Below are 14,140 nucleotides of genomic sequence, written 5' to 3' on the forward strand. Positions count from 1 at the left end.
CTCAGGGTTTTACTCCTCCCTTTTATAGCTTCGCGGTCTCGTGATATGCATCAGTACTTGTTACATCATCTTTCAAATGTTACGGAAATCCGAACGCGCATCGGAAATCAAATCAAAGTGCGACCTGTTTTGCTGTACAGTTAAAGCTGTATGAGGACCCTCTCTTAGTGAGAGGACATTCCTTTGCAAACGTACACTAACGTCAGTAGAGATATTAAGATTCACGCTTACGACAAACAGCAGACGTAATTTACCACGTGACCAAGTTTTCCCCTTATTTTCTGTTTCACTCTACTCTTTATTGCTCCTACACAAAAGGTAAAGTAAAGTAAAGTAAAGTAAAGTAAAACTTTATTTACACAGGGTAGCCAATTCAGCTCTAAGGCTGGTCTCCATAGGGGCCCTGTATCTTAAAGAGAACTACACTAAAAAGCCTAAAAATACAATGCACAATCACATTTAAAGCCTAAAATATAATAAAATATCAAAGTTATGATAAAAAGAAATGTCTTGCTCGGCGGCCGAACGTGTGAATGTTTTCACTCTTCACAATGTTTAAAGGGAGTTTGTTAAAAATGTTTGCGCCAGTAAAAAGAAAGGTCCTTTTCCCAAAATTTTGTTTGACGTTTGGTAGGGATAGCCTCATACTTTGCCTTGTGGAACAATTGAAAAAGTTCGAAAATCTAGTAAAATATAATGAAAAACAACTAGGACTAATGAGTGAAGACAGAGAAAAACGAGTTTAGCCTTGTGGTAAGAGCGTCTGCTGGAAAGAGTCTATTACTAGTTTCATACAGTTTTAACCATAGAAATCGTTCGGGACTGTTTCTATCTGCTTATTTTCTATTCTGAGAAATTTTCAACTTGAGTCTGAACGACGTTTGCCGCGGTGGTAAACGTGAATCTTAATCTCTCTAGTAAGTCCCACTTAACCGGCAGTTTTTAGCACTACAGACACTATTATGGTCCCGTACGTGTATGTTTGCTAAATGCAACAAGTTACATTACCCACCCTTTTTTCTGAGAAAACTTTAAATATCCTGGTTCATTATCTAGAGTTCAGTTAGAATTATCATGACCTTGAGCTAGTCAGTGTGCCTAGCCGTACCTCTGTCATTTCAATCATTTCAGGCAGATACTGCGCTCTCCTAACGATAAGCTTATTTAGGACTCGTTTTTTTAACTGATTGTAGAGAAGTTTTTTGGCGTTTGATAAGTTTGTAGATCTTAAAATCATCCATACATCTCACTGACCATGATTAATATCGCTTTTAATTACTCAGTAAGCGTCAACAAAACAATTTGGGCCTCGGTAGAGTTAGATAGCTGTTGAATCTTTTTTTTGGTCCATGGGTCGGTAAGTAGAACGACTAGAACGGGGATGTGCTCCCCTGAGTTGTGGGACTAGATGAGTAATACCTTGCTCTGCTTTGGCTAGACTTTCGTGCCCGGCAGGGGGGACTCCCTTATATAAGCCTTATCGCATACCCCCACCAAGACTTCCCAGGGGTACCCCCCTGGCCTTCGCGTAGCCGGGTGATGGCATGGACCATGCTGAAATATGGGTACTTTTCCGGCAAGGATGTTGAAACAGTGTCTCATTTCGCTACAAGTTTCTCCGCACTACATGGTTGCTGAAGGTGCCGGAGAAAGTGTCGATTCACTAAAGAGTAATGGACATCGTTAGACGTGTGAGATTCGTCTGATCGCCTATAGCCTTCCGTAGACCTGTGAAAAACTTATCTCATAATTTAATGCTTTTAAATTTCAAGTATCCTTTGCTATCTACCCGAGAAATCGCGTAGGTGGCTGGCGTCAGGTCCTGAACTGAGTACACTTCAGGTAAAACGTTTCCAAGAGCACTCATTCGATGATGTGCTTGAATTCACAAGTAGATTTAATTCTAACTACTTCAAGAAAATGAATGTTACTTTTGCTAAATATATCCGCTGTTCAACACCTAAAGACTCCCGAGGTTCCTATAGACTTTGGGATATATTTTTTTTCTGGACCCTCAGTGCAACATTCTCCTGGGTATCATTCTTGAATCATTCGCCCGAAAATGTCAAATCGACGTAGCTGACGTTCGAAATATGGCGTGAGCTTTCCGTTAGAAAAAATTCCTGCGCGAATATTAACCGAGATCCACACAGATCGTGAAAAAGTCGAAAGGATCATAACCGGAGCACAACAGAAGAAACGCAAGGCGTTCATTGTCGAACAGACCACATGGTATCTGATAGTAGCTCACTAAAACCTGTCTAACTGAGCGGAAGCACGTACGCGTGTGTTCCGATTCGTCTAAGGTAAGTATTCTGATCCTTGGAGTGAAGGTATTAGTGTTCGTGAAAATGCCCGATATTGGTCTAACTGAAGCCTAATTGAGGCCGTTACTTTTATTGTAGATTTATTTCACCATTTATTAATTTTTTTTTTTTTATTTTTTTTTTTATTTATTTATTTTTTGCCTTACAGACATATATTAAATGTTTACAGTACTAAACACTACTGAAAACTAAATACTACTAGCAATATTCACTATACTTGCACTATTTACAATATTGGCTATACTGACAATACCATCCATACGATGCTCGTACTACTAATAATTACAATGGTTACACTACTTACAATTCTAGTAGATCACACGCACACACACACCCACATAAACACACACACACACAAAAAAAAAAAAATAGTTAGTAGGTCAGAGGAGTTATTTTTCATGTCTATTTTATAGCTTTTCAATTCTGTATTTAATTATCATTTTACCAACGAAGTCTTGGAGGAGAATTGGTTTGTTGTGTAGTTTGTTGGCGTAGATGTAGTATCTCATAAACAACATGGTATAATTGAATTTCCTTACTAGTACCTTTTCATGTAAGTCCGAGAGGATGCCGAATAGTCTTTCTTCGCTAGATGGGTTGAAATTGATCTTGTTTTCTATATTGAACCAGTTGATAACCCGTTGAATGAAAATCTTGACGAAATGACAATCTCTAAAAGTAAAATTAAAATTAAAGAGTTATATTCTGATAATAATCTTAGTCTACAATTAAATGAATCGATAACTCTATATCTGAACAAAATCAAGACTAGCGACTTCTATACGTTACTATGCACAAAAATCCACACAACAGGTCATTCTGGGCCACAGAGATGGAGCAAAGATCTTTCCTTGGATGAAGATAAATGGGAAAAAATATTCACCTCCCTAAAAACCGTCTGTAGAGAGACCAAATTAAAGGAATTTCAATATAAATTAATCCACCGAATTGTAGTCACCAAAAAGGAACTTTACCGCTATGGAATCAAGGAAGATGATGAATGTATATATTGTGGTGAAAAAGACTCTATTAATCATACTTTTAGAGACCATTTATACATTGCCCCGTTCTGACTGGTTTGGCAGGTTTAGTTTTTACGGGGCTCAACATTATTGCAAGCAGTATATTGGCTTTGCTCACTGCTCCTTAACTTATAAAGGAAATAATTTATTCTGAGAATGTTGAACAAATTTACAAGTGGAATATTTATATTCAAATAATAAACGGCAATGAAGAACGTGTTGAAACTAAAAAGTTGGATCATGTTCAAAAGTATCGGCCGAGTTTCAGCATTTTTAGTTTCTGCCAAGAACGCTCAAAACTGATGATGACCAAAACAAAAACATTTACTTTGGGAAAATGTACCCGTTTGCGAAAGTACTACCAAAGAGGATTCATTTAAATTATCAATCTCTATGTATTTTAGGCCAAAGACTTATGGTTAGAACCAAATTGTTTCGCGTCCTGAGTGAAGGGATTGTACAGCTGATTGTACGCAAGCAATATCATGTACTTTAATTTCCTTCTAGCTTTTATTTGGAAAAAAAAAAAAAAAAAGATTTAACATCTGTTCGTAAGGCTGGCTGTTTCAAGCCACAAACTTGCTCTTCAAGTTCTTTTCAACGTACTGATTTTGAAATGAATCGCAGTTATCATGCGGAACGGGTGGTTAACTTTGTCAAGGGTCTAAAAATTTCACATCACCGCAGCCATAACCACAAAAGATACGGTTCCTGTGCACGGTCTCGACAGGAAGACAAGTTTATGATCACTAGGAATATCAAAGGGCCACAGGCAACTTTTTTAACATCCTACAACGTACTAGATTCCTCCGAGCGTCCCTAGTTGAATTGCATTGGTTCTAAGTCGCATGATGTTACGAGGTTTTGTAGTATAGCTTTCAATCCGGTACCGTAAAAAAGGTGCCGGCGATTTTTTCTTGTGCTGTGTCAAGTGATTTAAAAACGGAGTTGTTTTTTAGGGTTTTATTTCCCTTTATTGCTGCGAGTTGAGTATTTGGGGGTCGTCTACCAGATGTAAATGACTCAAAACATAAATACACACTCGCGGCTTCCTTTGTTTTCGAGTTGACTGACAGATCACGTGATCGCTGTAATCAATACAACGCTACGCTCTGTGTCCTTTGCATGATTGAAAACAACAATCCAGCCAGAACCACGAAGAAAAAAGGTAAAAATCTTATGTTTTTGTCCTTCGTTTCTTCTAGAATTTACACAAACGTTAGAAAAATATATTCTTTTGCTGTTTGTGTTGAATCGTTATCGGCTTAAGCTCTCCTCGCGTTGAAATCTGTCTTCAAAGTTGTGTTGCTTCGTCGTTGATTTCGCAAGTCCGTTCGGCGTACAAGAGTATGCCCGTTGAATCTTGTGACTCAATGAACTGTAGTTGATATGATATTCATCTGCTTAGATTCACACAAACAGACTTCCTTTCTTTATATTTAACAAAAAGTACTCCAGCTATTCCCTTGGTTGTATTTGAAGCATATCCGTGTAAAGTTAAAGTTTGCCGTTGTATTGTGAAACAAGACGGGTTCACGAGGACACTGCTTTCGGCCCACTCTAATTCGCGTGGGGAAAATGTTATCTAAGTTCCTGGCACACGCTGATGTTAACACTTCGATATCCAATAAATCATGTAATATCGGAATCTGCGGCTCAAATTTTTTAACTCTATATTTTGATTTTCCAGCGTACCCATACTGGGAAAGGGTCGGGTTGAATTGGTTTGAAACACTGAGGCATCACATGTATGTACATTGTAATGTAAAAGATAGGTTCGATCCGCGAAACAAGTTACCTTTCAGAGAAACCAGACGAAAGCGCGACGAACACTTAAATGGGTTTGAAATCTACCAAGCAATAAAAAATAAATGCGGATAAACTAACTTTGTACTAAAAACAGCACTTTCCACTTGGTCAACAGAAAAAGAAATACATTATTTTTCTTATCTATTTTTGCTCAAACGTATATATACACGAATGACTGACTATAAAGCACCCGTTGACGGCATTGGTTGCCCAAAGTGTTTCAAATCTTACTGGATTCGTAAATTAACTGTCTTTTATTTTAATTGCGGATTGATCAGAGACGGGAAGAAGTCATCAGTCAAATGTGGAGTTGAGCTCTGAAGGGCTGTGATATTTCTCGCAAATTTACTATGCCTTCACTCATACGCTATTCAAATGTCATGATATTTCTGAGTGCTTGGCAATTTTTAAAACGTTGCTGTGCCATCCGCCTACTACATCCCAAGAGAAAGAGCTCAGATTGGGTGCCTTTTCCTCTGTTATAATTCAGTCTGTTTCATACTACAGCACGCAAAATTTGAATGCTACGGCATTGAAACCTGTTCGGCTTCAACGTCAAATATTTGTTAATATGTCGCTGGGTTGAATGGCGAATTCGGGAGAAAGCAGACAAAAAATCGGAATGATTGGAACTTCTTAGTGAGCTTTCGTCGCTTGAAAACGATAAGAAAATCATTACGGAAAAACTGTCCATCAAAAGTCCGATGATTTGAGATAAACTTGGTCTTAAGTAAGAAGGAAAAAAATTCGGATTGAGGAGACTTCGCACTGTGGATCACTAGAATGACTAATCTCAACCTAATGCGTGACTATCGCGAACTGAACTTTGCTGGCCTTCCATTAAAAAGGACGCGATGTTAATATTTCAAGCCTTTATCCTCAACTCTACCGCCAGTAAAAGCCAAAAAGTAGAAATGGATTGAAGTTGCACTACAAATGCTATTTTGATCGCATGCGATCGGCAGCAACTTGGTTCGTTACATACAAAGACAGTTTTACACGCGAAAGGGTGATATGCATGCATTTATAGATGACAGCGCGTACTATTTCTTATATCACCTTGTTCTTCTCATGTTAATATGCGATTTTTGCCAGTTAAGTTATGCGATTTCAACGCCAAATTTTTCCAGTTTGATTTCAGTTTACTGACGACCAAGTCCAAACGATTCCAGGACGTTAAAATGCTAAATTGACAATCTAAATCTTAATTGACCCAGAAGGAAGAATACTTTGCCATTCAGTCTCGGTGTTAAAAGAAAAATAACATTGTGTAAAATTTTCTCGGCGTCGTGAAATATATTCGTGTGTTTCTTGAAGTGATCAGCTGTCCGTTCCTGAATCCTTTTTTTTTTTTTTGATAAAATCTCACCTAAATTAACTATCCTGGAAAAGTGTACATCCTAGCTGGCTCGATTCTTACGACTAATCAGCCATAACCAAGTACTGATTTAGGCCTTTCATTGTAAGCGATTCTTTTGAATAGAAAAGCTACTAATTTGATAACCGAAATCTGTCTCATATCTAACTAGTATCTCTTGCGTTTTAGTCCCTTGTTTAAACTTAGCCTCTTTTTTTTCTGGCTCTTAAAATTGGATGCTTGAATTGATGTATAAGCATAATCAAACTTCGCGATATCAACTACCTTTCAACCGGCAAGGTTTTATAGTGGAGTTATAGTCGACAGTTCTTTTTATTAGAAAAAGGAAAGTATACCGTAAGCCTTGTTTAGTTCTTTAAACGCGATTTTTTTTAAAACCCAAATATAAGAATCAAATGTATTCATGCAGCTTGTCTGGACCCGCTCGATCCACATTTTAACTATAAGGGAGAGTTAAGAATCGCCTTCTATTTGATGCATTAAAGAGCTGGTAAAACTCTGCGAAATATTTCTGCTTTTTGTTATTATTTTACGAAGGTCAGACGACAGATAATGGGCCCACAGTCATTTCAGTTTTATAACTGGCTTTCGTAGCAGTCATTGTAACGAAAGCGATGTTGAACGGTAGCTTTCCCTTTACGACGTTGCGATCCGATAAACCTTTAACGTTTGTAATGCGTTAATTTTTGTTACAAAGACGTTAATTATTGCTTATGATTTTAAAGAAAAAATGCTGCTGTCTAAGTGAAGATTTTCTGAATGATCGTGGTTTCAGCTCCATGGGCTTTGCAAACTTTTGATGCACTTGTTTCGCCAACACAGTTTTTGAACAGTCTCCGTCTCAAACTCATTTTCCACGGATAATTAGACAATATTTTATGATCAAAAACTTTCTGATTCTGGTGCAGTTCTTGGCATTGAAAATACGCAGATTTTACTTCGTCAAATTAGCTCTTAATTTACTCGCAGTTAAGCTTTTAAAACTCAAGCGTCTCTAGGACGTCATGTAAAACGTTGCACGCAAAAAAATAGCATTCTGGATGCCCGAACACTTTGGTTCGATCAAGAAAAGAGCCCTGGTTTTAAACTTTCCATTGTTCTCTATGATCAGTTGATAGAGTTGGTTCCGTCAAAAAGCCGGCCCTAGCGAACTCATTTACCGCTTGGAAGTCATCATCCATCTTCTATCCTGAACAATTTTTTATACACGTACTCCCTATTGCTTATTTTCTCCCGTCGCTATTGAGATATTTATTTGTTTGTTATTTGTCTGATCTAATGCATCTTTATGAAAACTTCCGGTCACGGCGAATTCCTGAGACTTGTAGAAATAATGTTATTAACTTCATGTTAAAATGTTATCTTTTCTTCAGCAATTATTAAGTGACTAGTGACTGGCGTGTTCGTGTTCGTTTTCTCCTGGGCAGAACTTGAGAGGAATAAAAAACCCCAATCTTCCTTGTCAGTTTGTTTTTTTATATGTTCTCGAGCCGGAATTGTGAACTGATGTTTTTAGAGCCCAATTAAAAGGAATCTTGACCTTTTCGAGGGGAATATAAAATGTTATTTGTGGTTCTCAGAAGTTATCTTTTTTTCTTTATATAGAAAGCAACACAAAATCTCAAGATGTCCTTGCGAATGATGCACCTTCAAGATCTCAATCCTCATCTTCTCTGCGTGTTATGTGGTGGATATCTTGTCGATGCTACTACGATCGTCGAGTGTCTCCACTCGTGTAAGTATCTGAAATCCCTTTTGGCGTTCCGAAGTATGGTGCGGCGCTTAATAAACTAAACAAATGCTACCTTCCGCCAGTCTGATCGTAGTGTGAGAATTAACTTATTGACTGGAATCATTTAGCGTCTGAGTGTTGTAAAAGACGGAGATTGGCTTCAACAACAACTTTGCACGTGCGGTACAATTTTCACGATTACGACGTGAAGTGCCTAATTTCACGTTTTATGAAGGACGAATTAAAGCAAAAACGAAATCTTCTTTCTCTTTGTGAACTTGGATGACATGGTTCTTAGTAATTCAACTCCAGCAGAGTTAGTTACACTTGATAAGGTGAGTGAGCTTGAATAATTGTGATGAGACTGCAACGAACGCGAATTCACTTTTAAAGCGATGTTTTACGTCTTCACATCTTAAGGCCCAAGGTTGATAAAGAAGCGGACGAAGGAGGCAAGGCTTTTCGTCACCGTGTCATGGTTTTCAATATATGACGTGTTTACTCTACTTTAACTCCATATGAGTCGGGTTGCAAGGAATGTGAGGTTGCAATCTGGCCCCGGCGTTTGATCAAACCAAAAGAGAAATGAGACGGCCAAACGCAACATTCCCGGGCGTCGGCTACTTATACGAAAGACTCCGTTTTTGATTGAGTGCGAATGCAGGGTTAGAACGAAGTGGATCATTAGTGTGGATGGGTTCTAGCAATAACAACCAAAATACTGACATCAATATATCTTAATTTGCAGTTTGTCGCAGTTGTATCGTGAAGTATCTTCAAACCTCGTTTCACTGTCCTGTTTGTGACGTTGAAGTCCACAAAACCAAACCTCTTTTACACATTCGGTGAGTACAATTTTTGCCGGACACATTTCACCAACCCCCTCCTGTCTCAGGTGTGAGTGGAGGGTAGTGAAATATCATTCAAGAAGACAAGCCCAAAAAATTCGCTGGGTAGAATGCTAACAGTCAATCCTTTGAGAGTGATTCCAGTGCCGGCCCTCCGAAGAGTTTAAGTAACGTACTGCTTATAAGTCCCCCAGCTCATAATGGGGATAAGCCCCCCCTGGTTAGAGGGCCATCCACCCACCTTTGTTTTATTCCCTCTAAGCCTCTGAACCAAGTATGAATTCTGATATATCGAAATTGGTCCAATGAAAAACGTCTTTCGGTCAACAATGCTGTAGCTCGTTTGGAAACGCCTTTTTTTCAGGTTATAAGCTCCCTCGGATAGACACCTCCCCATTTATAGGCCCATCTAAAACCACTTAAGCAGTTGCATAAGCCCATGGCTTATAAGGCGTAGTTGATCCCTAATCCACCATATTACAAGTCATCACAAGTCCCTCCAGCCCAGTGGAAAGTCGCGATCTGGTGAAGAACTTTACACATCTCTCTCATTTTCTTGAATAGCTTTCATCAACCCGGAATACCTTACGACAGAATGTTTTGTGGGCCCACCAAACGCCTAACCCCTCTCATCTGCTTTTACATAATTTTTAAGTCAAAACCTGTACTTAAAATTTAATTCTTTTTATTTTGTCTTGACAGACCAGACAGGACTTTACAGGATATCGTGTACAAGATAGTGCCCGGAATCTATCAAGGTATGATAAAACTCCTTAAATAGTTTCTCTTAATAATTGCCTATTTCAAAAGTGTCACTTGTCATTATTGGATGACAGAGATATATTAAACATGAGCACCACGAAAACTCACCAGTTTCTCCATGAACGTTTTATTTCACGAGGCGTTTGACCAGATAAAAGACAATGGAGGCCAATTTACGTCCACGACTGCGTAGCAGTTCCATTAATTTGTTCGTCTTGTCTTTACACGCAGAAGAGTTAAATCGTCGCAAAGAATTCGAAACGAGTTTGAAAGAAAAGAGCGAAGAACCAGGTGTGCATTCACGTTATTTTCGTCCGTGTTATTTTTAATATTAAAAATGGAAAGTTGTTGGAAGACGGATAAGACAACTTTTATTTTCTAGAAACTAAAGGGGAGCCGCAGAATGCAGAGAAGGAGAAAGAGTCCTTGCCCTTTGAGGATCCTGTGTGCATTACTCTTGAATATTTCAGGTAGGAGTCTTGATATCTTCGTTCCAGAGCCTTGCACGTTTGGTTGTTAAGAAATAAGTGTTAAGTTTAGGCTCCCCTTCCAACGCTTTTCTCTTTCTTTTACGCAATTAGGAAAACAAGGAACCGCATGGAAAAGGAGGTAAGTAAGAATGTATACTGGTTTTCAATGAAAACTGAAATTTCAGTGCTCTGAGGGAGATAGCCTGCGTGGTAAGCCTTAAAATGGCAGGGGTGGGGGAGGGAAATGGGGATTTCGGGTGCGCGTGGAGCGCACGCGTGTTGTCCTCCCTCTCTCTCGCCCGAATTGTTTACGCCTGCTACGCAGGCTATGAGCGAGGTTTTCATTTCTGTTGCATAAACTTTCATGATCTCAATTTACTTTTGTTTTTTCTCGCACTGACCATTTATAAAGATTCCTTTTTGCCCTAAGCGTTTCTCTCATAGTCTGCTACACAGCCGTTCTTTGTGTCGTCACGCAACCCTCGCTCCCACAGGAGCGTTGTGTGACGATATTAAGAACGGCTGTGGAGCAGAATTATCTTTATTATATAAACACCAATGAAATACCAGGCGAGCTTTCGCGCGAAAACTTGATATCTTCACATGTGAAAATATCACCTTTGCTATGGTTACATAATAAAAAGCGCCTTTCACACCAAAAAACTATAAAAGTGAAATGGTTTGGTATTTCATTGGTGTTTATATAATAAATAGAACATTACATGGCCGCTTGGAGATACGAAATTTCTCTTCTCGTGTTGAAAAAATAACACTCAAAGAGAAATTTCGTATATCCGCGCGGCCATGTAATATCCTCTATCTCTCACATTCTGTTATGATTCTGTTATGAATCAGCTTTGCAGTAGTCTTTGGACTTCTCGTCTTTGGTTCTCTCTCACAGTTGGCGCTCTCACCTTTTCAAATGTCGTCAGGATGAAGCGAAAGCAAAAAGGGTTCTCCCCTGTAATTTGACATTTAATCACCCGGGTTGTTCGAAGCTGGGTTAAGATAACCCAGGGTTAGTGCGAAATTTGAACTCAGATTTGAGAGCTTAAAAAACAAATTCAGTTTAATTCTATTGCCTACAATTTGATGATTGGATACTCTAAAAAGAATAGAGAAAATTATTCGGGAGAGTGCTTTTGATAAAAAGAAAAAGAAACCTGGGTTAAAATTTAACCCCAGTTTAGCGCTAACCTGCATTTGAACAACTGGACCCAGGTCCACAATTAAGCTGACGCATGCTCATTGAAGTCATTAGAAACGGGAGGAGTTTCATCATATGTTTCATTTTAGCAACATGCCCGAGACCGAACAAGCGAAAGAAAAGCGCATTTTACGTCTTTTTGTAACTTTATTTTTCAGATTTTTCCAACTCGTTATCTGCGTTGCTCCTCTACCGTGACAGTCAAAGTACTAAAGAAGTTTCTGGTTATGAAGTTTGCCATCCCAGAAACCCACCTCGTAAGCCACTGGAAATTTACTCGTTTTTACAAGAACTTTGCTCCATGCACTGTTGTGCATTAAGTACTTTCAAGGGATTATCTATCTCGTAATTCAAGTGTTAAAAGTATTCTTTTCAACATCAGCACGTTTTTCGTAAATCAGTTAGCGCATGAACCGATTTATGATCATACAACATTTGCTTGGTTCTTCGCCCTTGCGGAATTTTACCCCCTTTAAAGAAAATGACAAGAAAATAGACAACAACTGCGCGAGAATATCGTGGTTTTACTCGAGGCTTTGAGTTACCTTTTGGCCACAGAAAGTAGCTAAAGCGAAGAACGGTGTCTTTTTTGTTTCTTTTTCCTACTTGTTGGATTACTATGTCCCCTGAGTCACATCTGATTAGTTGTTCTGTCTCTTGTTTCTATTCAGACGGAAATAATTCGCTCCGATGAAATTCTGGATGGTCACCTGACCATGAAGGAGGTGTGTCGGATATATGGTCTTTATTCCAAGGTAAATAACATGTGTAACGTTATCACTGTCAGATTATCAGTAGTCTCGTCCCAAGTAAAGTAATCAGGATTCAAGAAATCCGGAACACAAACACGCGAACGTATAGATTATATACAGCCGCCTTCCTGAAAAGCACACGAGCTGTGGCTGGAAAGAAGAAAAGGGAGTTTTAGCAACGACAACAGCGACGAGTGCAAAAATTTCGCTTTTTAAATGAATTCGCCCCTCGTTTTTTCCAGCTTTGTCGCGTTAATTACATCTCGCTTAAAATGTCAAATGTAGGTGAAAAATTGCTTATTGATATTATTGCCGGTGTCTTTTTTAATTTTTTCGCAGCCATTTCTGGATCTACAGTACGTGTTCCTTGAGAAGAACGATGACGACACCCCTGTACAGAAACCAAAGATTTTTGAAGTAAAAAAGAAAAGAATCAAGAAACGAAAAGGAAACAAAACCTTGCTGAAAAAGTGTCTCTCACCCGACGCACCACGTCGAAAGAAAAAGAAGGGCATGAAGAAAGCCGCCACGTCTTCTGTCCAAGCCAGCGAAAATGTACAAGCGGTTGATATGGAACCCAGTCAAGCTCGGCCACTTGAGAACGAAAAGAAAGAGAATCTAGTACTCAGTCCTATTGATCTGTGCGCAAATGTGAAGAAAGAGATCATATCCAGCGAAGAACAACTTCGCGTTAAGGTTAAAGGAGAGCGTAGTTTTTCGGAAAATTTCAACAGCGTCGATAAAACGAACGTTAGTGGACTAGCGCCAAATATGGGCGATGAAATTGACGGGAATGTAAATGAAAACGAGGCACCGGGAATAAACGGAGTGATTGCGAAGAGTGTCCATGACGTCACGACGGAGCCCTTGTTTGACTCAGCAATTACTGAAAATGGCAATGCTTTGATCACCACGCCTGCGGTTAATGGCTTGATTCATGGTCCTTTGAGCGAAACAGACAGTGCTAAAAGAATGGACACAGGTTTTTCTACCTATGACAGTGATGTGTATATGAATCACGTTTCTACAGATTTGGAGTCTTCAGCGCTACTTAATGGACTTTTAGTGGAAAGTTCATAGCGGTAAAAGCTCTAGCTCAAGTAAGACACGAGGATTTCTCCGGAACTGCATCTTTCGTCGGAAAATAGAAACCAAACAGCAACCACTTGAACGGGACGTGGATTTTCGCTTTTTTTTTCATCATCCTTCAATAGTTATACCTGCTGAGTCTCATTTTCTTTGCTACTGCATTCTTGTGAAGTTTAAACGTTAGGGCAGAGCCCAAAGATTTTCTTCTCATGCACTGTCAATTACTTGGTCACCCAATACTTGCGTTACGTATGGATAAAGCAGATAACGCAATGCCTTATGTGGCTGAAAGACTCGCTTGACCACACCCAAACCAACAATGGTACAAAAATCTCCTCTTTCCCTTTTCTGTAGATCTCCTTTCTTCTTGCATGAAATGTATTCTCTTGGTGTCATCGTATTTTCCTGTAGTCATAATACTCCGCAATAGCGCTGCAATCTTTCTGAGACTGTAAAAAGACAATTGGACTAATTCTAAGTAAAGTATTATTTATGAAACTGACGTAAGAGTTTTTGATTGCAAGTATTAAAAAACGAGTTCTTTGTGTACGCACGTGTATAATCAACTAAAACGAAATAAGAAGAGGCTCAAGAAGGTGAACAAAATATACCGTAACCCATCCACCCCTTAACCACTCATAAGCTCTCCCGGTTATAGGCCCATCTACGTGGAAAAAAATTACAAGCGATTATAAGATTTTAAGCCCCCCCCCCCCCCCCCTCCCGGGATATATCAAAGCCCCT

The 14,140-nt window shown here is 39.1% G+C and overlaps 1 protein-coding gene across 1 annotated transcript; it reads left to right on the forward strand.

Annotated features, from left to right (window-relative positions):
• The first annotated feature begins 4,341 nt into the window (after positions 1 to 4,341).
• LOC140930544 (uncharacterized) lies at positions 4,342 to 13,915 on the forward strand. The gene is made up of 10 exons (XM_073380272.1): positions 4,342 to 4,517; positions 8,142 to 8,271; positions 9,017 to 9,113; positions 9,819 to 9,874; positions 10,110 to 10,181; positions 10,270 to 10,348; positions 10,460 to 10,487; positions 11,714 to 11,812; positions 12,227 to 12,310; positions 12,647 to 13,915. Exons 2-10 carry the CDS (start codon positions 8,163 to 8,165, stop codon positions 13,385 to 13,387), a joined length of 1,365 nt encoding a protein of 454 aa, XP_073236373.1. The 5' UTR covers positions 4,342 to 4,517; positions 8,142 to 8,162; the 3' UTR covers positions 13,388 to 13,915.
• Positions 13,916 to 14,140: the final 225 nt, after the last annotated feature.

This window comes from Porites lutea, chromosome 3 (genome assembly GCF_958299795.1).
Source record: "Porites lutea chromosome 3, jaPorLute2.1, whole genome shotgun sequence".
In the NCBI taxonomy this organism is placed as follows: domain Eukaryota; kingdom Metazoa; phylum Cnidaria; class Anthozoa; order Scleractinia; family Poritidae; genus Porites; species Porites lutea.

Excerpts from the sequence above, each read along its gene's own strand:
- LOC140930544 (XM_073380272.1), top strand. The coding sequence starts at position 8,163 with ATGTCCTTGCGAATGATGCACCTTCAAGATCTCAATCCTCATCTTCTC. Across the intron at positions 9,875-10,109 it reads AGTGCCCGGAATCTATCAAG|AAGAGTTAAATCGTCGCAAA; the intron begins GTATGATAAAAC and ends CTTTACACGCAG. Across the intron at positions 11,813-12,226 it reads CCATCCCAGAAACCCACCTC|ACGGAAATAATTCGCTCCGA; the intron begins GTAAGCCACTGG and ends GTTTCTATTCAG.